The 23,157-nt window shown below is 50.5% G+C and overlaps 1 protein-coding gene across 2 annotated transcripts in view; it reads left to right on the forward strand.

The window, feature by feature from the left end:
* Positions 1 to 690: 690 nt before the first annotated feature.
* CELF4 (CUGBP Elav-like family member 4) overlaps positions 691 to 23,157 on the forward strand; it is a 296,225-nt gene continuing 273,758 nt past the window's right edge. For both annotated transcript variants that reach the window (XM_077135586.1, XM_077135587.1), the window contains exon 1: positions 691 to 1,354. In XM_077135586.1, the coding sequence (XP_076991701.1) occupies positions 1,069 to 1,354 (286 nt within the window). In that variant the 5' untranslated portion in view covers positions 691 to 1,068. The remainder of the gene's footprint in view (positions 1,355 to 23,157) is intronic.

Genomic DNA, 23,157 nt, shown 5'->3' on the forward strand with positions numbered 1-23,157 from the left:
CCACCCCGGCGCGACCCGACCGCTCCCCCACCCGGTCCTCTCAGGTGGCTCGGGTGACGGTAGATGCCGAGCGGGAGGGCGAAGATTTGGGGCTGATCTGGCAGGTTGGGGATGTGAGAAGGAAAAAAACAAAAACAAAACAAAACAACGAGAGACCGAGAGAGCAAATGAGAGCGCGCGCGCGAGCTCTTGTCTATAGATTTATCCACATAATATATATTTATGTAGCTGTTTTTCTCCCGACACTGATCAATGCGCCCTCGGATCTCTGGGCGGACTCCCTCAGAGCCAACTCGCTTTTTCTAGTCTAAATAAATAAATAAATGGAGCCAGATGGGAGGAAAAGCGCCCATTCCACCTCCGCCGCCGCCCCGCCCGCCAACCCTGCCTCTGCTTCGCCCGCCTGGCGCCCTAATAGAGCGCAGCTCGGCGGAGAACGTCCCCCTCCACACCCACGCGAAAATGAAAATCAATATTTTAAAATACAAAAGTTGCACCTGCTGCTATTACAAAAAGAACCCCCAAAAGGCAAAGAGAGGAGGCCCGCAGCCCGGTTCCTAACAGGCAACCACTCGCCGCGGCCCGGAGGCCGAGAATCTCAGCGCCTCCCGAAGAGCCATGCGCCTGGCGCTATTTATAGCCGGGGGCCGTCTCGGACTGTACCACCGCGGCTCTGCGGGGCCGCCGACGGGGGCCCCGCGCCCCTCCTCCTAGCGCGCACACTCACCGCCCCCACCCCTGGTCTGGCTGGAAACTTGAACCGGTCCAGCCTGTTTAAACGGAAAGGACAGAGATCCTGTCTGTTCAATGTAAAAAAAAAATCAGATCAGACCTAGGAAAAGAGAGAGGAGGGGGGGAGAGGAGAGAGAGCGCGAGCGCGAGCAAGCGAGAGAAGAGAGGAGAAAGAGAGAGAGAGAGAGAGAGAGGAGAGCGAGGTGTAGAGAAACCGAGGGGGAGAGAACCCGAGTGTGTGTATGCGTGTGCGTGTGTGAGCGCGAGCGAGCAAGCGAGGGAGAGGAGCGAGAGAGTGAGAGCGAGAAAGAATAAAAGGAAAGAAGATTTTTCTCTATGTATATAAAGATGGCCACGTTAGCAAACGGACAGGCTGACAACGCGAGCCTCAGTACCAACGGGCTCGGCAGCAGCCCGGGCAGCGCCGGGCACATGAACGGATTAAGCCACAGCCCGGGGAACCCGTCGACCATTCCCATGAAGGACCACGATGCCATCAAGCTGTTCATTGGGCAGATCCCCCGCAACCTGGATGAAAAAGACCTCAAGCCCCTCTTTGAGGAGTTCGGCAAGATCTACGAGCTCACGGTCCTGAAGGATAGGTTCACAGGCATGCACAAAGGTGAGTGCACCTTTCTCTCCCAACTTTGCCGGGGAGAAGGAGCGGGCGGGCGGGTCGGCGGCCGGCGACCGACGAGCGAGGGACGGCACGAGAGGGAGCCTCGGCCGGACGCCGAGGAGACAGGCGCGCGGGCAGCAGAGACCAGGTCTGGGGGTGCGTGGGGAGCTGTTCGCTGGGGCAAGGCTGGGTTTTGGGTGAGGAACTGAAAAGAGCGGTGGCGCGGGGAGAGCAATGAGCGCAGAAGATGAAGAGAAAGAGAAAGAGAGGATCGAGGGGAGACGGGGGTTGTATTTTGTGGGTTCAGCTACTTGAGAGGTTGGGATGCGGACCGCTGCACCGGCCGAGCCCGGGACACTGAGCGGACTGGCGGGCACTCGGCTGGCCGGGCACCGAGGGTGCTGTCCACCGCCGTGGTGCTGAAAATACGAAGAGGCGATGTGCTCTTCCTCTGCTCCCGGCTAGGGTTAGCAAAAAAGCAGCCGTCTAAAGGGAGAGAGGTGACAAATTCAAAAGGATATTTTTATTCAGCTATCAATTTGGCAGGAAACTCTTCCTGTCGATCTCTGTGCCTCAGTGATCCGGTTGGAAGGTGGGGGTGGGGGAAGCATTGACTATTTGAAGGAAAGAGTGATAAAACCAAAAGCAAGAATTAGCAAGGAACCAGCCATCCCCTGGGTGGAGTGGGGGTCGGAGAAGCCTGGCTGGTCCCCTGTCCAGGAAAGCGGAGCTTTGGGGAAAAAAATATATGTGTACAAGATATGCATTTTGAAGCGTGTAACCTAATTTATCCTGAACTCACCATGCAGCGAGCTTTATAGTACATCTTTTTCTCTCTCTTGAAGCAATCATTGCTAGTGAGTGCTTGGGGGAGGGGGAAACAGAATAATCAAAGAATTAAAGCCCAGCAACTTTTTAGGAAAGTGGTCATGTGAATTGTCTGCAGCCTTCCTGTTTTCTCCTTGTTTTATTATCTTTAAGGCAGAGCCCCAAACGTGTTCGGTTGTAGAACGTGTGTGGGTGGCTGGTGGGTGACGAAATTAGCCCAGTGCTCTGCTCCCTAACAGTAATGTATAAGATGTGCAGCGGGGATTCATCGGTGCTGGAGCTGTGTGGGCAAGTTAAATGTCTTCTGAGAGAGATTGATCACCAGGCAGGGAAGGAACACCGGGCTAAGGAAGTTGTAGGAGATGTGTATGGACGTTCCGTTTTTAATAAACAGTAGTGTGGAGTGCCACCGAAGATGCTGTGTTAGAGCTGGTGGTTTTAAGGATGAAAACACATACACACACACACACACACACACACACACACACACACAGAACAGCCTCATTCTTGGCCACAAATGGGCTATGAACAGAGCTGATCTTCCAGCACATTAGGTGCAGAGTGCGGGGCTGTCTGGCTCTCTAAGCAGCAGCAGTTTTCACTATCACAACCTCCTCCTTCTCCAGCCCTCCCTTCATCCGAATACTAAACAGAGCTCCAAACTCTTCATAGTTGGAGTCCCAGAGAGCAGTTTTTATTGGCTTTAGCATCTTATAGCTTGCCTGCTGAGGAGTAAATCTTAAAGTTAATGGCATGTTGAGTAGCACAAAAACATGGCAGAATGGAAATATACTGGATTTGTTGGGGTGGGGTGAGGGTGGGGGCTGTAGTGGAAAAAGAAACCAACCTTTAACCAATATGGAGAAAAGGTCTGTCTATTCAGAAGAGAGATTGGAGAGGTGGAATAGAGAGGAAGTCTTTGAAATAATATTTGTTTCCTTTCTTCCCACCCCCCTCAAGTCAACCATATCTTTGTAGTTTTTCCCTTTCCAGTTAGGTCCCTAGAAGCGAAGCCAGGTTTGTATGAAACCTTTGTTATTTTAATATACCCCAGTTTTAAAAACATTAATAATAAAAATTTTAAAAAGCAGAGGAGGGGAAGTCTTTTACTGATCTTAATGATCACCCCTTTTGGTGATTTAAGATTTTAAAGTTAAGACAAAAATCAGAACCCACAAGAGGAAAGAAACAGTTGTGATGAGCTGGGCTTCGAATAGAATCTGGATTGGAGCAGCTTGTCTGTTTCTTTATTTCAAATGAAGATAAACTTTAACAATATTCTTTGTTTGTTTTTTTCTTTTCTCACAATCCCCTGCCAATATTATCACTTTTTTTCTGGTGTAATTTGAGCTTTTTTTATATCATAGCAAAGAAGAATTATCATCATTTGCATCAGGAAAAGAAAGGCAGAAAAGGTTATGATATAGATAGATGTGTTGTATGTGTGTATATATATACACACACACATATGTTATACGTGTGTGTGTATATATATATATATGTAAACAAAATTCCTAGAACAAGCAAAACTTCATTTTGTAAATAATTCAGTCAGTGGCAGGCAGGCCCGTTGGCTCCGGCACGCTAGGTGCCTCATTGTCGCAGCTCACCCTTCAGAGTCTGAGCATATATTTTCCTCTATGAAACTTCCTGCCTCTTCATCCTCCTGATTTTTATAAGGCAGGATTGGGCCACAATGTCCCTAATAGCACCTAAAAGCTCTGGGAGAGCTGAATAAATGAGACAGTTTTCCAAGGTCTGGTTTATTCAGTCTGAAAAGAGTTTGAACTCCTCCTTCAGTGATGCTGCCTGATTTATTAGCTAATCCTGATAAAATAAGCCTCCGGCCACCTTAAAAAAATTACTCGCGTGCCATTGGTGATTAATTACTGTTAAGTCAAAAAGCATGATAAGGCTTGAGGAATGAGGGTTGCATTTGGCTTCTAGATTTTCCCCATTTCTAAATTGACAACACGAGGCTAGGGACAGGAACATGCCTTTGTTAAGCCTGTTTTCAGAACATATTTGTTCCCTTCTTGAATTTCTAACTTCTAATGAGTCATACTGGGATAAAATTGAGAGACATGAACTGATCCTGTCCTCCAGTGTGGATGGCATATATATGTGATAGGGGCGGGTGGGAGAAAAAGAAGTAAAAATTAAATTAAATGCATGAGATTCCAGGTGGGTTTCTATTTGTTGGCCACCTGCCATTTAAAGGAACTAAAGAAGGAAGGAGTTCTAAGGGTTAATAGAATACCTGCCATGCGTAGAGTGAACCTTAAAAGGCAATTACTCCAGTCAAATTGAGAGTCTGTGGAGGAGGGAGTGGGTGGGTGTTGTGGAGCAAACCCAGCCATAGCAGAGAAAGGCTGTTGGACTGGGGAGGCAGCAAATAGCATCTGTGGACTGGGATAATTACTGTAAAGGTAAATCCACCCCCTGGAGACCAGAAAGCAATTGGGGGTGGGGGACCTGGGTGCTAGGCAAGGAGATAAAGGAAGGGAAAAAAAACCACGAAATTAAAATTTGAAGAAACAACACCCAAAGAAAACCCAGTTAATGTAAACTCTCCCGGCTAACTCTTCTTGTCTCCCCATTAGAAGCACTTTCGGAATGATTGCTTTTCCAAGCTCCAAAGAGAAAGGCATTGTACTATTGATTAAAGAGGAGAGAGGAAACTCCCAGGGTAGCGGCATAAGTGAGCTGAGGACCAATTTTGGCCCTTCTTGTAGGCTTTTCCTCCCTTGGAGAAAGGAACCAGTCTGATTCTGTCTGATTCAGATACTGTCTGATTCTTCCCTTTTCTTACTTTTTAATTTATTTCTCTTTTCTTCTTTTATTTCCTGGAGAAAAAAATAGAGATAGTGACTGCAGGTGTATAAACACCCACACACATATCCCTGCCTGCTAACACATGCATACACAGTTAGTAGATCACACATGAACAAGCTGGCAATCCATTCATAACTTTGGTTTTGTCTAGAAGGATAGGAGGCAGCAAAGACTGAGTTACTAGGAGACATAAAGACTAGTACTCTCTGGATAGCCATATTATAATGCATTATCTTTGAAGTCGTTTAAGTCCAATTTAAGTGGTATTTAGTATAATATTTATAAATTAATGTAATCTAAACATAGGGCTGTCCCCAAAGGTTTAAATAGCCTTTACTACTGATGTGTGCTTGTTCCCAGAGCCTGCAATGCATTTTAATCTAAACAGCCAGGTCTACATCACATTCCCTCTTGTTAGCCAGTCAGAATAGATCTGTGCCTGGGTATCCACTCTGCATTGAGATTTTCCCTACTGCACGAAGGAAAATCTACTCTTTCGGCAGCCTGGAGGCTCCCAATCCAGAAGCCACAGCTGTGGGGACTTAAGCCCCTTATTTTTATCCTATATACAGAAGGATGGAGGGGAGAGAGTAATGGAAACTTCTATACAATCAGGACCAGAGAGTATATCTTTTAAAAATATACCCACTTTTTGATACCAGATACAATCTCACATTTCAACAGTAGCTGAGTAAGAAATGCCTGAAGCCCCTTGTTTTTGGGTGTAGCTAGGAGAAAGGGGGAGGACAAGGGTTGTGGTATGGTTTTGTGTTTTGTGGCCATCTTCATAAAATCATGTCTGGTATTTGCATTTAACAAGCGACAGTTCTCAAAACGTCGAGTTTCCACTGCTTAACTTTAGCTGAGATGGCTCACTGTGTTTTCTAGATAGGTGAATTAAAGCCAGCGGGGCTCTGCTTTATTTCTGTTTTCAGAAGACCCCAAAAGACAGATGAAGTCAGGCTATCAGCCTGGGCATCAGCTCAATTAAGATGAACTTTTAAAAAAATTACTTTGAAAAATAAAATATTCAGTTCTGTCTAGGGAAGGATGCTGATAGAATGGCTGGTACTCACATATAGTTTTTGAAAGAAGATTCGCCTTGTGAGATAAAGATAGAGAAAATGAGATTGCCATAACAGAAAACAAGAAAAGCATTTTTAAAAACAACGTTTAGTAACTATTCTATTTGAGAGCAAGGAAAAAATATTGGAAAATGATTAATTCATTTAAAAGACTGGTGGTTACTTCCTGTTGTCCATGATTTCATTTATCTTTTAAACTGACTTCCTCAACACACACACAGATAAATTACCGTGTACATGTGCACGTATATGCATCCATGTGCAGGCATGACTAAATGCATCCCACACATGTGGGAACCAGAGCTGGCCTAGATTTCACCGCAATTCAACAGGGAGACGTTAACACTTTTTCCCCTCAGCTTTAATGGAAATTCTAGATTAGGTTGAAAGAAACCCCTTTGCATACTTTCATTTTCTCCATCACCCGCTCCGGTTGGCTGGATATTTGTGACTTCTAGAACACAAACCAAAAGAAAAGCTTTTCTCGAGTGAAGTCATAACTTGAAAGCAACACAAAGAAAAAAATTACAAAAATGCATGCCATAAATATGGCACTTCCCCCCCCCCCAAATCTGGCATACTGTAAAGTTCCCAGAGGGCTTGAAAGCTGGTTTCCAGCAGGCATCACGGATGTCCAGGGATTTTACCATACTCTGGAGTCTTGAGTGTGGCTGTCACTATTATTGTTAGCAGCATTATCGTCATTATTACAGATTATATAAAGAAGAGGGGAGGGGCTTCTGAGTGATACCAGAGGTGATATCCAAGACACAATCTTGGTAGAGAAACGAGCTCATCTTGTTCACCTCAGATGGATTTGGGGGAAATGCTGCATGGCTTACACCCCCATGTCATCAGGAGATGGGCAGTTTCCAAATTGACACAGGAGGAATCTCAGCTGAAGAGGATGTGGGTGGGGAGGCAATAGAAGAGAAGGAAAGGCAACAGAGGGTGAGGTCCATCCTCTCTGAGGCAGTGAAAAAGGAGAACCGAAAGTTGTAAGGCCAGAATGCCAGCTGGAAGCTGTTGGCACTGGGTGACGGTTGGTGAAACAGCAGCAGCTCCTGAATTTAGAAGGGAAACCCCATGTGACATGCAGAGAACAGCTATAGGGTGTGAAAACCTGTGTGTGTCTGTGGGCCCCAGAGGTTTGGGGGCAGGAAGATGTTGCAGCCTATATTGTGAGCATGTGTGTGTGTGTGTGTGTGTGTGTGTGTGTGTGTGTGAACCTGTGTGTATGTGAGTGGGCAGGAGAGGGATGATAAATGCAAGTGGCACAGAGATGGCATTAAGGACAGTTTCATCTTGCAAGGCAAGATGCAGGATCAGGAAGAAAGGCAGGGGAAAGGAAGGAATCTGGGGGAAATGACTCTTCCCTCATTATCACAAACATGCTCCATCTTGGAACTTGTGGTTTGGGTTTTTCAGTGGTCTAAGATCAAGTGTGGAGGCAGGCTCTCGTTTATGGTCCCATATCCCCAGCTAGAAGTTCCAGTTTAGAGGAGGCTTCTGTCACCACCACTCCCATCACCCTTCGAAGGTTTGCCTACCTTTCCCATTGACTTATTTTACAAGTGGCAAACCACACAGCCCTGAACTTCACAAAGGTAATTCCCACCACCAACTGTATTTTCTACTACACAAGACTCGCCTAGCTCAGTTAAGTCAGGTCCTGTAAGTAGAGTGCTGCATTTTCCCTAAACCCAACCAAGGAACGGCTGCCCTCCTTTTGGACTCTCTGCAAGAGAAACACATGAATCCCCACTGCCGTTTCTGCAGACCTTTAAATTCACAGCCTCTCCAAGAATTTCAGAAAGCATCCAGTCCTACCAAAATAGTCTGGGGGAGTGGAACAGAGCCCTTCAACTTACCGATAGCCCTTTTATCATCATTCTTCCTCTCCCTCTTTTTTCTTCTCCTTGTGACTTAAGTTATACCCACCCAAACCACCAAGTGGGGCTGGAAGATGGAGGTAGGTGTTACTCTTGGTGGCATTGGCAGGGAGCAGGAGGAGCATTAAAGATGTCAAGGTAGAAAGACAGTATCAAAGGTGGAGAAGGTAGCAGAGGAATTTCTAGAGTTGGTGTGCCTGCCCTAAGGACTTCCTCTGTCTCCACCCACCAAGTTCCCACTGACCCCAGCATAAAGCCAAAGTCACGGTCATAGCCCACAGGAGTCCAGGAGCCTACAAGCTTCTAGATCTGGAAGCCAGGTGAGAAGCCCGGGAGTAACTGCCCTCACCTCTGGGCCCTGTTAAGAATAAAATGGTTTGTTTCAGGGACCATGCATTCGCAGAGATTCTCCTCTCCACTTACTCCATGTTCAGTTTCTCTTATTCTTCCTTGTATCTGCCCTCCAACATGAGCTGATCGAGGCTCTCAAATGGCACAGCTCAGCTCAGGAACCAATCCTGCGTAGCCATCGGCAAGATGCAAATAAATGGATGCCCTCATGGCAACAGACATAGTCCTGGTTCTGTATGGGAAAAAAAAACAGCCAAAATATTGATCAAAGCTCACAGAAAAAAAACATGATAACGAACTGGCCCCCAACAGGCATTTAATTGACAGAGACTTCCGAAGGCTGGCTAAGGACAGCACATAAGCTGACCACAATGTTACTTTATTGCAATAGACTCTGCTTTAATTAATTGTCACCTTTGTTAAGAGCAGCTTCACATCAAAGGTTTCTAGATACTTAACAGATTCTACTAACAAAACCCCCTATGCATTTAGGCTATCCCACAGCTCACCAGCAAGGCAAGCAAGCTTTCCATCTTCTTCCCTCTTAGCTGTTGACTTCCTTCTCTTTGTTAAAGACAAACAGTTCTTGCTATTCTTGCTAGGTCCTCTGTGCTAGGGCAGGGACTGTGAGGGGTTTTGTCTGCCAAGGGGGCAGGGGGCTGCCATACTGCAGTTGTTTCTAAAATTACACAACTGAGATTTGGTTCACCTTCAAATACATCTGACTGAAATGGGGAGTGTTGATATAAGAAAAAGAGTTCATGGAAATGCAAAAGGTGTGTGTATCGTGTGTGTGTGTGTGTGTGTGTGTGTGTACTCATGCACAAGCAACTATGTGCACATCCACATAAATATTATGGGATCGATACATTTCACATCCGCTGCCCACACCTCTAAACTTCTCCCTCCTGTCCCTTGAGCACCTGTGCTACTGTCGTATTTCACTCTGAGAAATGCTCTCAACTGAAGCATGCATAGATGATGCTGTATCGAACCAAGTCATTGTTTGGATTCGATGGAGGAATCTGGGTGCCCTTTGAAGAATGGCCTTGCCTGGCATAGGCAGTACCTAAAGAATCCACTACTCAAGACATGACAGGACCCTCCCCCTACAGAGGCCCCCAAACCTACAAACTGACAGGTGACTTACTTGAAAGCAGCCCTTGGAGTCGTTCGAGACAGATTTGAATGCCATACGTGGCTGTTTGTTCATTATTCTAATTTAATGATGCAGTCACACCTAATTAATCCATGTCTGGTTTATTCATACGCTATGTCTGAGGATCCAAAAGATCTCTCTAGCTAGCTGGCTTCCCTTCACAGGGACAAGTGAGGGGGCACCCCCGACAAGTGAGCATGTCTGGATCTAAACAACAATAGATCACTACAGGCTGAGTTTATATAGAGTCTGAGCCCTGTGGCTGGCCCTGACACCACTGTCCACTCAGGTAGGAATGACAGCAGCCACACAGATACGTAGCAGTGAGGTCTGTGTGTCCATGTATGCACACACACACACACACACACGGGCACACAAAGCAGGCATTCTATCACAAAACTACACAAACCCATGGCCTTCTAACAGGCAGTGGGCCACACTTCCACTGTGTAATAAACAAGGCCTTGAGATGTGTCAAGCATTTCTGTGTCAAGAGTTTTGGTGCAGAAGGTTGAGAGGCTAAGTTAAGGGCTGGACTAATTGCTGCCACTGCACAGATAAACAGACTGAGGGTGGGAGCAGCTTACCTCCAACGCCAACCCCTCGTCATGGCCTTCAGCACACCTCCCAGTGGTTCGTTCCAGCCAGACTGCTTCCAGTGAATGTTGTCTCTTGCCTGGCAGGTAAATTGAGAGCACAAAGCATCAACCTAATAATATCCTTATAAAGCCAAGCCTCTTCGCTCAAGTCCTGGGAGACAGGAGGCATCCAAAGATCAAACACTACATCACAGTGTATTTGTAGGAACTCTCTGATTCTGCTACCTTCCTATAATGCTCTAATTGACTATTTGATCAGCTCTAAAAGGGCTGGTGTTCAAGACAGAAACACACACAACACACTCACACATGCACTCACGCATACTCATACCCATACTCAAATGCACACTCATATACGTGGACATGCACACACTCGCACATGTACACATATACTCACCACAGGCACATGTGTAGAGACATCTCTTGCACACACCAACGCAGTCACACCAGCTCATCCAATAAGGGTAGATTTTCACAGGAGATGCTTGAAGGTGAGTGAAAAGCACACACCTAAGAATGTACATGCCCTTCCAGTAATGGGCTTATCAATACCTCTTAAAGAAGTGTGACAGCCAGCCCAGAATGATTTAGTTGTGTGGACAAAGGTCAGCATATAGATATCCATTATTAATAATATCAATATCTTGGTTCACCAATATAACCAGAAACTGTATCATGTCGCTGCTGATGGGCGAGGCTGGGAGAAGGACTATGCAGCAATAGCAGGAAATTATGCCCATGTAAAATTAATCATATTGACTGGTTCTAAGAATACACGGAAGGCAAAGATGTTGGGAGTGCTTGCCGTGGGGGCAGAGGGGGAACCTTGCTCCCAGGGGGTTCATGGTCTTCAACTTCTGGAAGGAGACCAGAGGGAATGGAGGTGTCCCTGAGTAAGCGGTGAGTACACTCTCCCCTCATCCGGCCTCTGCTTTCCAGCAGGGTGGACAGAGGAGAGGTATTCTCTAAACAGGGAAAGAAAGAAATAGGATCCCTTAACCATTATCCATCCAACATATCCATATCTCTCTGTCAAATCAATATTTGGCCTGCTTAGTCTCACCGGATAAGGCACAGAGAGTAACCTTGCACCTGCTGCGTGATGAGATTTAACTCACGGGGGGTGTGGGGTGAGTCTGAAACAACACCCTGGTATGCATGGGGATACTGGCCCCAGGAGATGCCGGTATGGGCTCTGCAGCCTGAGGGATCCAGGAAGAAATGCCCGTAATCTAGTCATTCATGGTGATTGGGCTCTTGGGGACAGCAGTGCCAGGGGCTCAGGGTCCTGCCCTGTCGGCATCACTGATGGGGAAGGGAGGGGATGTTCTGGACTGCATCCAAAGCCACCCCTCTGAAAGCCGTCTAGCAGTGAGGTTTGCCTCCAGGGACAGTGAGTGAGGAGGAAAGGAAAAGCCAGGCTTCCTCTACCTTCGGGCAGTGCCCCTGACCTCGCACTCTCTTGCCTTTCAAAGACTTGGCCCAGGATATTCCTGACCACTCTTGGCATCCCTGGGTAACACCTAGAAGGGGGGTCTGAGAAACGAGTAGAAAGGGAAGAAGCCCAGTTGTCAGGGACCCTTCGGAGAGGGAAAGGAGGAGGAAAGGCCAAGTCAGGGGACAGGGGCTGGGGAGTCTTCAGAGACAGCCAAAACTCCTATCCCCTTTTTATTCATTCTTCTTAGCCTGTTCCCAGAGCCTGCTGTCAAGCAGCAGTGAAGGAGCCAGCTTGAAGGCCAGGCCTCATGGAGTGGGGTGGGGGGGTGGGAGCGGCTGCTAAGGTGCAGGGGAAGGTGCCTGTTGCTGGGAGGGGAAATGGGGCTTCTTGGGGACAGATGCTCCCCTTCCCACAAAGGAGCGCTCAGGCATCAGTAGACCTTCCCCCGACCCCACCCCTCCCACTGGGCTGCCAAGGAGCGAGCGAGGTGCACCGGCCGCGGGCGCACTCAGGCTCCCGCCCCAGAGCTCCCACCCAGCCCGCGGCTGCTGCGGGTCTGCGCAGCCGGCCTAGGTGCACGGGGCCCGGCCCTCTTCACCGAGCCCAGCCCCGGAGGCTGTATGGGTCAGCTCCCACAGCTCCGGACTTTGCCCAGAGGGTGCATGGGGAGGGCGGGTCCTGGCGCCGTAAGTCCGTGCTCGCCCCGAAATGCCCTGGCCATTTTCGGCCACAAGGCCTGGGTCTGAGTAGTTCTAAGGCGAGCAGCAGCAGGCCCAGGAGAAAGGCCACTCCTCTAGGACCTTTCCTTACATCGGGGAGGGGTCCCCAAACTGTTGGGGGTGGGGGGGAGGGCTCCTCTCTCCTCCAGATGCAGCCTGCCCTCTGACGGTGAGAGGGAGAACTTCCCGCACGCGCGCACCCGCCCGGGGCCCTGAAACCCAAGCTGCGGGCTCCTGCCACAGTCCCGCCGGGCCCCAACCCGGGAGCTGACAGACAAACCTCCCCCCCCCCCCACCCCACCGCACTCCTTGCCCAGGGCGCCAGAAGCGACCTTGTGAGCAGGAGCGCTCCCCAACCCGTACGCGGCCACGCCGGACCCTGGACTGCGTCCCTAAATAGGCAAGTCAAGCCCGTGGCAGTGTGGCACACGCAAAGCCAGAGAGAAGGCGAAAATCCAGAAAGTATTTTAGTTGTGTACGCATGTGAGTTTTGTTTCGTTTCAAATATTAATGACATTATTCTACAGTGTAGTGGATTTTTATTTTGAATTTCCTGTGTCAGGGATGGGTCAGCAAGGCGTGGGAACCTTTGCTGTACCTGGCATGGGTCCTAATCCTAATCGTTGCTTCCCTACAGCCTCACTAAGGGAGACTCCAGATGCCCCCTCAAGCCACACACACTCATCCCTGCACCTGTTGAGATGGCTGTGACCCATCAGTGAGCAACTGGCGCTCATCACCCTAGTCCCACTGAACAGGAGAACCACCACTTGTTTATTTTCAGACTCCATTCTCTTTTAAAATTTTTATTTTTATTTAAATTTGTGTACTGAAAATTAAGGCCCTCCTTAATTATTGTATTTCTTTCATAGTTAATGCCATTGAGATTCTGTTGGACAAGTGTGACAATCCATCTTCATGCAATGGGGAACAGAAGGCAAGGCCTGGGCTGGGTCCTTGGGGAGCAGCGGGAGGAGCAGTGAGGAGAGGATAGGGGACGGGTCCCAAGGTTACAGGGAGTCTCAGGGTAAGACCAGCACCTCTGGGCGGAGGTGAGTGGCCGCTTGGCCGACTGGGCCTCAATGGCAGCTCGGAGCCCTGGGCAGTGCCAGCCCTGTGATCCCAATGCTCCCCAGCAGACTCACCACAGGCCGGCCTCCTGCCACCTGCAGCAACCCCCTGCTCCCTTCAAGGCTGGCCCCCCGGCCCCCACTCCCGCCTGCTCACCTCTCCACCTCCTAGGCCTTGGTTTGTTTTCTTCTTAGTTTCTCAGTAAAACATTAAGTCTGAATCTTCCAACCTTGACTCAGCTGAGCCAGTGATTAAGAAGGCCCGTGGCAGTGCAGCCCATGCAGGCCAGGAGGGGAGGGTCCCAGCTCAGCTGCCAGCGGCCTCTGACTCCTCTGTCCCGGCTCTGTTTCTTTTCCTCTTAAAAGGGGCCCATGCCCCGGCCCCCACCATGGGGCAGAGGCAGGCTTCTGCAGAGCAGGGAGCAGGGGGAGCATTCAGGTCTGGCAGGGGTGACAAGTTGTGACCTCACTAAGAAGCAGCCCCCCAGGTCTGGCAGGGGAGCTTCAGCCTCAAAAGAGGATCAGATTCAGGCTCAACTCAGGTGCCAGGCCCTTCCCATGAAAGCTCAGCGATCCACCCTCCCCTCCACAAAACAACTATGACTGTGTTATAAGGCACTGAACCCACAAATGCAAAACTGCTCAATGCAAATATCCTGTGCAGGCAACGAGGGAACCCCAAGAAGATGAGCAAACAGATAGGGATTCAGGTTTCCTGCTGAGGGGGGGGTTGGCACCCGATGTCCCTATGGGGAGGGACAGCACAAGCCAAGGCTGTCAGGAGGAAACAAGACCAGGGACTCGGGGGGGGAAGCTGGAGAGCTGACGGGTTTGGGTGTTTTGTTTTCTCCCGTTCCATTTTGGTTTTGACCCACCGCAATGAAGTTTCATTCTCAGGCGGGTAGACAAAGGACTTTCTAATTTTGAATAAAACTGGACCCACTGGCAGCCAGGCTGCGGGGGAATAGCAGAGGTTGGAGGGGAGGGAGAACTCGGTTGCAGATGCCTCCAAGGGAGGCTGTTACACACACAGAACCTAAAAGGGCTATACTCACCTGCCTGGGGCTGCAGTGTCCTTCAGCTGTCCCAGCTACAGCCCACTTGGGCTGAGAAATTACTCATGGAATATTTAAACCCGTGGCCACGTTCACCGTCACCGAGGCAAGCATCCAGATTGTCCCCACAGGCTCACTCAGCTCGATGTCCCTGGCGATACACTGTGAGGTCTGGAGGTTGAAATCTTCTAGTGCCCTCTGCCCTGCCTCTGCACCCACCCCTTGCTGAGGAATGACTGGACGTCAGCCAAGCAGTGGTAGTGAAGCCAGGACAGGGTTGCCGGGGGTGACACAGTCTTGCAGCTGGAGCAATCTTGGCAGATCCCAGAAAGAACTGCTCCCAGTGTGGAGAACACATCTGGGCAGGGGTGCCAAGGGCTCCTGATCACCTCCATTGCTGCAGGAAAGAAATCATGTCCTTCTCCAGCTCTTTAGGGGAGGAAGACACCCCTCTTAAAGGCCTTCTGTAGACTTATGGTGAGCCCTGGCTTCTTCCTGTACCCCAGTTTTCTCAGGGGAGGAGTGGATTTGGGCTTAGTCAGGGAGCTGGGATAAATGTAGAAATCAGTCCCTGCAGGGATGCAGAAGTCAGTTATAGGGGGCTGGCAGCACCCTCCCACCTTCCACCGTCCACCTTGCCCTCTGGCTGTGCCCCCAGCCTACCCAAGCCTTGCCTGGACAGTGGGCCTCCACTAAAAATATGTTTTGATACTTTTTGATACAAGCCTCTCAACCACAGATCTGACAAACCACAGGGCAGATGAGTCCCCTGGAAGCTAATGGAAATTAATGTGTTGCCATTTCTGATGACATGTGCCTTTTCACAGGGACCTTTTAGACCCAAGCCTTAACCCAAGAAACTTCTCTAATCATAGGGATTTCAGGCAAAGGTCAGGCCAGAAGGAGACACGGTGAGTCAGGGCGACATCTGGCTACTTGTGGGTCGCTCCGGCCCACGTGGCTGACTCCGAACTGGGCCTCCCGTGCTGCCAGACTGAGGGGACCCAGGCGGCTAGGGCTAATCACTCTGCCCATCTCCCAGCAGGGCCCAGCAGATCCAGGAGGGCTGTCATGCCAAAGGTTTCATCAAATATTAAATATGGTCAGTAAACTTAAAGCATATATGGGGTTGTATACGGAGTGCCGTGTCCCTCCCCAAGAGCAGCCCAGCTCAGGGGAAGTTTCCAGCTCAGCTTTGTCCAAGTCCCACGCTGGAGGCTCCCCCTTCACTCACACCCCCTTGGGAGCAGGGTGACGGGGAGACAGACATGGATCATGGCAGGGAAGGAAGCTCGTGGCTTTCCTCCTCCATCTTATTATTCATTTCCTCTGATTTTTATCTAATCTCTCCCTGATTGTCCTGGTGAAACTTAATAGACAAAGTGAATTTTTATTACATCATCAATATAATCTCCAGCTAATCAGCAGACACGGGGGCCACCGCAAGCCCTATAGCTCCTCATCTGGCTTCATAAATACTGGGAGCAATCACTGCCAAGCCCAGCTCCTCTGCCTCTGCCAAGAGGCCCCCACTCCCCGCCGCTCCTCTTCCCCAGACCTATTTATGGGGTGTCTGCCTTCCAGGGTCCCCGCCCAGGGGGCCGCATTGCTGGTGGACGGAGATGTCTTCCCATTAGTATTTTTAGTTTTTCTCCCAGCTTCAGCTGTTAAAGACACAAATCCGGGGCTTGTGTTTTGAATGCCAAAATAGCCTAATGTCAACTGATTGTGATTCTACTTTTCTCTGTGCTGGGAACATGATAGGTCATGCAATTATTTATGTAATCCTATGGATCACAACATCCTATAATGCACATTATTCACCAAGCAATCCCCATGTTATGCCCCACATAGATAATCCATTGCACAAGTGGTCTGGTCATTTAAAGTCAAACCATGCATCCTATGTGCTGTAATGTAGGTGTTAAATTATATACTGTGTTTATGCTATAGTACACCTGCTATTTATACAGTATTTTAGTCTTTAAAGTGCCTTCTTATATATTTCCTCTTTTTATCCCCGTTGCAGCCAGGTGATGGTTGGTACTTTTTTTATAAGTAAATGGGAAAAGGATCATGAAGGGAAATTAGAGCCAGGTCAGATCCTGCCAGGATGCATGGGAGGGGCTCAGGCTCGGGGTGGCACCGACGGCTGGGGAAGGAAGCGCATTTGAATCAGACGAGGCAGGCTGATTCCTGGGGCCTGGCCTGCTGGGCAGCCTCTGGCCAAAGGGTGGCCAGGATTTAAGCAATGGATTCCCGACGAAACCTGCCTGAAGTTAAATGTAGAACTGAATGCACCCTCTACCAAGGCACCTCCTGGGGAGACTGGGCTGTCTTCATGCCCAATCTTTGCCAGTCAAAAGATGCTGCTCGGTAGTGGTTTGGATTCCAGGAAATGGGTCAAGTCCTGTAAATAAGGTGGGGGATGAGGGGAATGGCTTGGGGCATCCACAACCCCATCGGCTGCCTGGGGGAAGGGGGCTCTGCTTCTTGCATAGGATGTGGGTAGCCACTCTTCCCCAATCATGCTTCTGACTCCAGTGCCAAGTGCTGACGCCACAAGCTTACTCTATGAATGGTCTGCATGTCATCTGGGGGTTGCTCCCAGCAGGTCAGGGTGGCCTGGTTCTCCCGGGACCCTTCGGAGCAGGCAGTGGTCCAAGCTCTGGACGTTGCCTACTGAGGAGACGGCTTGGGCATACACCGTGCACTTCCCCAGTGTCGACCCCGGTTCCTGCCCAGCCCTGCCGCTGGCTTCCCCTTGGCCCCATGACCTGGCCTCCCCTCTCACCTCACCGTGATGACAGCTGCCCCACTGGCCTCTTAGGGTCACTGTGGAGTTGGTCAAACAAGCTGATAGAAAGGAAAGCGCACCTAATCGTTAACCTCCCCAGTGGCACTGCTACTCACCCTCATCAGACCAGCAGCAGCTCTGACAGCCCCACACACTGGGATACAGGACACACGGGATGGCATTAGGACTTGAGGAAGGCAGGAGGGATGCTTGCGAAGCGCCAACTATGCACGCACTGCCAGGGGCCCTCGCTGACTCCACCTCATGGAATCATCACGACAAAACTGCAACAGAGGCATGACTGTGCCCCTTCGAATGCCCAGGAACAGAGGCTCTGAGAGCAGTGACTCAACCCGGGGGCCTTAGAGAGATGCAGAGTCAGAATTTGCACCCAGATCTGTCACATTCAAGAATGCATCCCCTTTCCATGATTGCATACTCCTTTTATGGAAATAAATAAAAAGATCATCTCTCCCATCTCCTTCATTTTGCAGATGGGAAAAGTGAAGGCCCATGATGCTACAATGTTTTTTAAATCAATCCACACTGTCTTTTGTGGAGGATACACACACACACTCATAGAGAGATGTGCAAATTTGCAGACACACAGATATAACGCATATACACACCACCCTCATACACGTACACATATGCACAACCATACACACTCATAAATGCAATACACACATTCACAGACACACACATAGAAAAATAGACACATAAAGAAAAACACATAGATCTATTAACTCACACAGACACACACACTCACACTCACATACCTCTCCATGACAAGGCTGTAGACACAATTTAGTCACATAACTCTTTGGCAGTAGAAGTTAAAACCGGCTGGTTTGGAGAAAGGGGTGGCAAGTCACCCTCAGCTCACCTTTCAGCATTAGGCCAGAGGTCAAAAGTCCTCTCGCTCAGCCCTGTGCCGCCCAGGGGTCCCTGACCACTGAGGCCATGTCCTCATCAGAAATCAACAAATGAACAGAAGGTGTTTGCCGTGACTGCCCCTGCAATCGCTCTCCTGAGACCACCAGAGGGTCCTGGCCACATTTCTGTTCATCTGACCAAAACCAAAGGCAGGTCCTGTAGAAATTTGGGGCAGGTCTTTTTTCAAGGACCCCCCCAGCCCCACGCACTGGCCATGGACAGCTCTCAGACCCGAAGGCCAGCCCTGAATGCAGCACAAGTTCATTTTCTGAACCGGAGGAGATGACTTCCAGAAGGAGGTGGAGTTGGGGAAGGGCCTGGGGAAGGGAAGGGAGGGAGTTGTCAGTCTGCAGCCAAAGCGAGGTTCTCTCTCAGTCCAAGGGGGCCCCTGGCCTTTCCTTGGAGCTATATTGGGCCCAGCCCTGGCAGAGAAAGTGGCCGTGTTCAGCTGTACAAAGAGAAAGCAGAAGCCCACCTGCCCACACCACCCCGCCCACATACAGACACCCCGAGCGAAGGGGAAACCATGGCCAGAAGCTCATCAGGTGAATGGCTGTGGTCTTCTTTCTCTAAAATAAAATCCAGAGGACCTGGGAATGAGTTTGCTAAATTTTCACCGTCCAATGGAGAAGCAGGCCTTTTGGGAGTGGAAGATTTCCCGGGACGATGGGGCAGACCTGCTCTGGCATGCTGGACAAGAGGGGCTGTGGGTGGCAGCCTGTGTCCTGCTGTGGACATTCTGTGCTGACGGGCGGTGGGAGAGGGGTGAGCTCCTTGGGGACGTGGCAGGGAGTGGGCCGTGAGCAAACGTGGTGTGGCCCACGGAGTGTCTGTAAGAGGCATGTGTGCATGTGGGCTGCATCCTCATGTTTTGCATTTTCACCATGTCCTGTGAATCTGTTGGGCGCACACAGTGTTGTGTGCCTGTGTTCACATATGTGTGTGTTTCAGGTGTAGGGGTGCGGTGTTTTCTGCCCTGATTTCTGGGAAGAGATGGTGGTATGCAGAGAGGACTCTCTCTCCGTTCCTCTAAGGCTGTAAAGCTCCTTATCCCTGGCCTTGCTGCCCTCGTGGCCCCTGCCCTTGCCTTCCCACACAGAGACGAAGAATATCTCATGCCAGGAGGACCTCGGCCCCCAGCCTGATGCTCTGGGTGTGAGCAGAGCTTTGGAATCTGGAACCTGGCTGTGGCTGCCATAAGAGAAGTGGCGTGTGCGTGTGTGTGCATATGTGCGCACGCATGTGTGCACACCACCTCCACCTAAGTACACTCCCATCACATTCACTGAGACCTAGGTGTGATGTGTGAATGTGTGTGCTCATGTCTACTGAGTGCATGCAGGCGTGCGTGGGCTCTAGTGAACTTGGGTGGGCCAATTTTTAAGTGACAGATTGTGTGTACGTCTATAGCTAGAGTTTCTAACAAATGCATGTATTAAAGATGGGTCCACTGCGTTGGGTGGGCACTCCTGCCATGCTCAGCAAAAATGTGCAGGAGTGGGTGTATTTTCCAGAGGCCTCTGGCCAGGGTGTGTAGGCAGGAAGCAGGAAGGCGTTCAGGGAGGAAGGACCCGGCACACATGTAGCTGTGGGCAGCCTAACTGCGTGGGACGTGAAGTCCGGCAGTGTCCTCGGAGGCCTCCCTGTTTCCCTGGATGTGCAGCTGGACCATCTGCAGCCTTTTCTCCCATTCTGCCCACAGATTCCCCTAGGAGACTGAAGAGGAGGGCAGAGGGGCTCCTCGACAACCCAGAAAGTAGCTCTGAGCTCCCAGCTCCTCTAAAGACAACTGCAAGTGCAAAACCAGGCGTGCGTGTGTGTGTGCGCGCATATGTGAGAGGGAGACAGAGAGATGGGGGGGCATCTGTGGGAAGACAGAGACCCCCTCCCTACCGCCTCCATCTGGGCAGAAACAGATGGCATTCAGCCTGACCAGCGAGGCCAGAGGCAGGTCTCAGAAGCCGTGTTTCCTAAAAGGAGAACCCTGCGAAGGAGGGCCATGGTGGGGGCCCCTGGGAAAGTCTCTCTGGCTGAATGCATTTTTGTCCTCCTGGGTCTGTCCTTCTGTTCAGACCTACAAGCCACCCGGAGCCCCTGAGCCTAGCACACACGCCTAGCTGCAGGCTGGCCGTTTCTTTGCTTCATCTCTGGGTCCTCCGAGACTGGACCCGGCTCCTAGGAGCCAACACCAAGGCAGCCCGGCCTCTCAGCACGCCTCCGGCTCCAGCAGGGACTGGCTTGAGTCCTGGGCAGCAGGAAGAATCCGGTCCTACCTGCCCCCCAGGAATCATGGGGTCTCCGCACACATCCAGGGATGCTTCCCTCACTCCTCTGGTCCCAAGTAATCTACCCCCTCCTCAAACTAGGCTTGTCAGCTTGACTTTGCCTGAAACCTCCCACCAGGCTGATCTTGGGTGCGTGGTGCCCTGAGGAGAAGCCTGCTTTGTCGTCCACGTCCTGCTGTATCAGAAGTCCCTGAGACGCTGTGAAAAATAAAGATCTCACTCTGTCCCTGGCCCCTTCAGCAAGCCTTAAAGGCAGGGCCAGGGACTCAGCCGGTGGGTAGCAGCCTCTGTAGTTTCCTGAGTACCTGACTGCCTTGTCTCAGAAGCTGCCTTGAGGGGCTCCCCCAGCCCCTCTCCCCAGGTGGGCTCCCAGTCCAGGTGCCCACCTGCCCAAGTGCTCCCTGCCTGATGGCCACGGGGGCTCAGTCCACTTCCCTCCAGATCCACCCAGAAAACACTGTCCTTTGGCTATAGCCAAAATTGGCAGGACAGACACCCCTTCCCCACCATAAGAAGCAGGTCTTGATCACACACTCTAATGTTCTCACCCCCACACACTCACACACAGATAACACACGCACACCCAATCAATCCAGCTGATAATACATTACATGCAATTTCTTTGTCTGCATGGTTTGAGCTAGTCTCTTCCCGGGTCCAAAAGAGTCATCCCCTTGCCCAAGTACCTCCCCCAGCTTCCCGGGTCTCCCCAGCTCCAGTCCGGGGACACAGGGATGCCAGCAGTTCAGTGCAAGGGCCAGGAAGCTGGTAGAACCAAGTCAAACTCCAGCTGCCCCCCTGGTAGGCTGTGCAACCCTGAGCCAGCCTCAGTCTCCTTGTCTAGCAAACAGGAAGATTCAAACTGCAGGCCTAAGTTGACTCTGAGTGAAATGCAGCAACCTAGGTAAAGCATTTGGCACAGTGCCCGGAATGCGGTAAGCCAGTGATAAAGTGCATCCCTGTAACAAATGAAAAAGAAAGTCAAAGATGAGTTCACAACCCACTCACCTCTGACCTTGCTACCCTCGCCCTCGCAACACCTCCCTTCCTGGGAGATGGGTTGCATCTCTGCATCTCCACTCAGACCATCTCATCTCTGCATCTCCACTCAGACCATCTCCCCCACCTTGATGTGGGGAGAGACCCTCTTCTCTTTGGCTCCCCCTGAACCAAAGCCTGCTCCTCTGCAAAACTTGAGCTGCACTCCCCCCCAACCTCCATCCCCAGGAAGCATCTCACGGCCATAGCACTGCACATCTCTTGAAGTCTCATGAGCACTGTCCCACCCCAAAACCCCAGGCCCTCCACACACCCCAGCTGCAAGTACAAGTCCTTAGACAGCGAGTGCCTCGAGGTGAGACACAACCACAGGACCGCGCCGCTGGCCTTCCCGTAGCCTCTGGCCTTCGCTGCAGCCTCAGTGGAGAGTAAGTGACAGCCCAGGCCCCGGTGCTTTTTAGATATTGTTTGCTATCAATGTTTTTCACGTGAACGATACTCGGCACTGAAATGGTTTTCGAGATGGAAACATACAAGGAAGAGAAAGGCTGTACTCCCGCCTTCCACAGATAATTGCTGTGACGTCATGGTGACTGTCCTTAGGGCTGGTTGGGGTGGCCCTCAGAGGTCCCAAGGAGCATAGATGCAGCTAGCTGGTTGCCTCTGACGTACCCAGCTCTAGGCTGCATGTTGGCAGAGATGTAGAAGGAGGAGCCCAGCCCTTGCCTGTAAGGCTCACAGACTCCCAAGGATATAACCCCCAGAAAAGCGATTCCCAAAGGGTCATTAGAACACAACCGACCCCCGGCAGCCCAACGCTAGCTGCTCTCATGCCCTTTACCTGCAACCCCTGGGGGGAGGCAGGATCAGTGTGGGACCGGGGTTTGGAAGAGATTGGAAGTCTTGGGCTCTAAACCAGGAAGCTCCTGGCAAGGTCCTGGATGTCTCTAGGTCTCCGCTGTTTCCTGTGGGAAAAGGAGGGGGGCATTTCATAAGTTACCTCTAACAACACTTCCTGCTCCATAGCCCATAACCTGGTGATACAAAGTTAATGCTGGATTTAGAGCTCAGCTGGCACAAGGGTTAGGAACATTTGGAGGATGGGGATGGTCACAAATGCGGAAAGGCTTGACGAGCCATCCAGAGACCACCAATGAGGTCAGAGGTAACTAAAGGTCCTGAGCCCGTGCCGGGATTGAAGAGTTTGTGCCCAGCCTTGGCTGATTAGCCCCCATCGACACTAGGCTCTTTCCAAGAACAGGAAAAGGCAGCTGTGGTCCCGTGGGAAAAGCCCGGAATCTGGAATCCAAAAACCTGAGTTCTGGTTCTCAATAGCTAGAGGGTGACCGTGGGAAAGGCACTTTATTCCTTGAGCTCTGAGCACCTCATCTGTAAATCAGGAGTAACAACGCAGACTTCATCTGCTATGGTGGCAAGTGAGTGAGAATATGTAGAAACATCTAGAATGGGCTTGTATAATAGTGGTTATCATAGTAACAACGAGAAGAATTGTCAACACGTGTTTAGCGTGTACATGGGCTTAGCTCTAGGTTAAGCGCTCAAATGTGTCGTCTCATCCTGGATGCCTCGTGTTGCCAGGAGGAAAGTTCACTTGCCGTCTGTGGTGTAGGTGAGGACACAAAGGCAGAGAGTTTAAGTAACTTCCCAGGTCACACAGTGAGTAAAGGGCAGAGCCAGGATGCCAAGCAGTGTTGTTCCGGAGAATTATGAGCGCAGTTCAGAGTACTTGTGGTTTGG

The sequence above is a fragment of the Tamandua tetradactyla genome, chromosome 18 (genome assembly GCF_023851605.1).
Source record: "Tamandua tetradactyla isolate mTamTet1 chromosome 18, mTamTet1.pri, whole genome shotgun sequence".
In the NCBI taxonomy this organism is placed as follows: domain Eukaryota; kingdom Metazoa; phylum Chordata; class Mammalia; order Pilosa; family Myrmecophagidae; genus Tamandua; species Tamandua tetradactyla.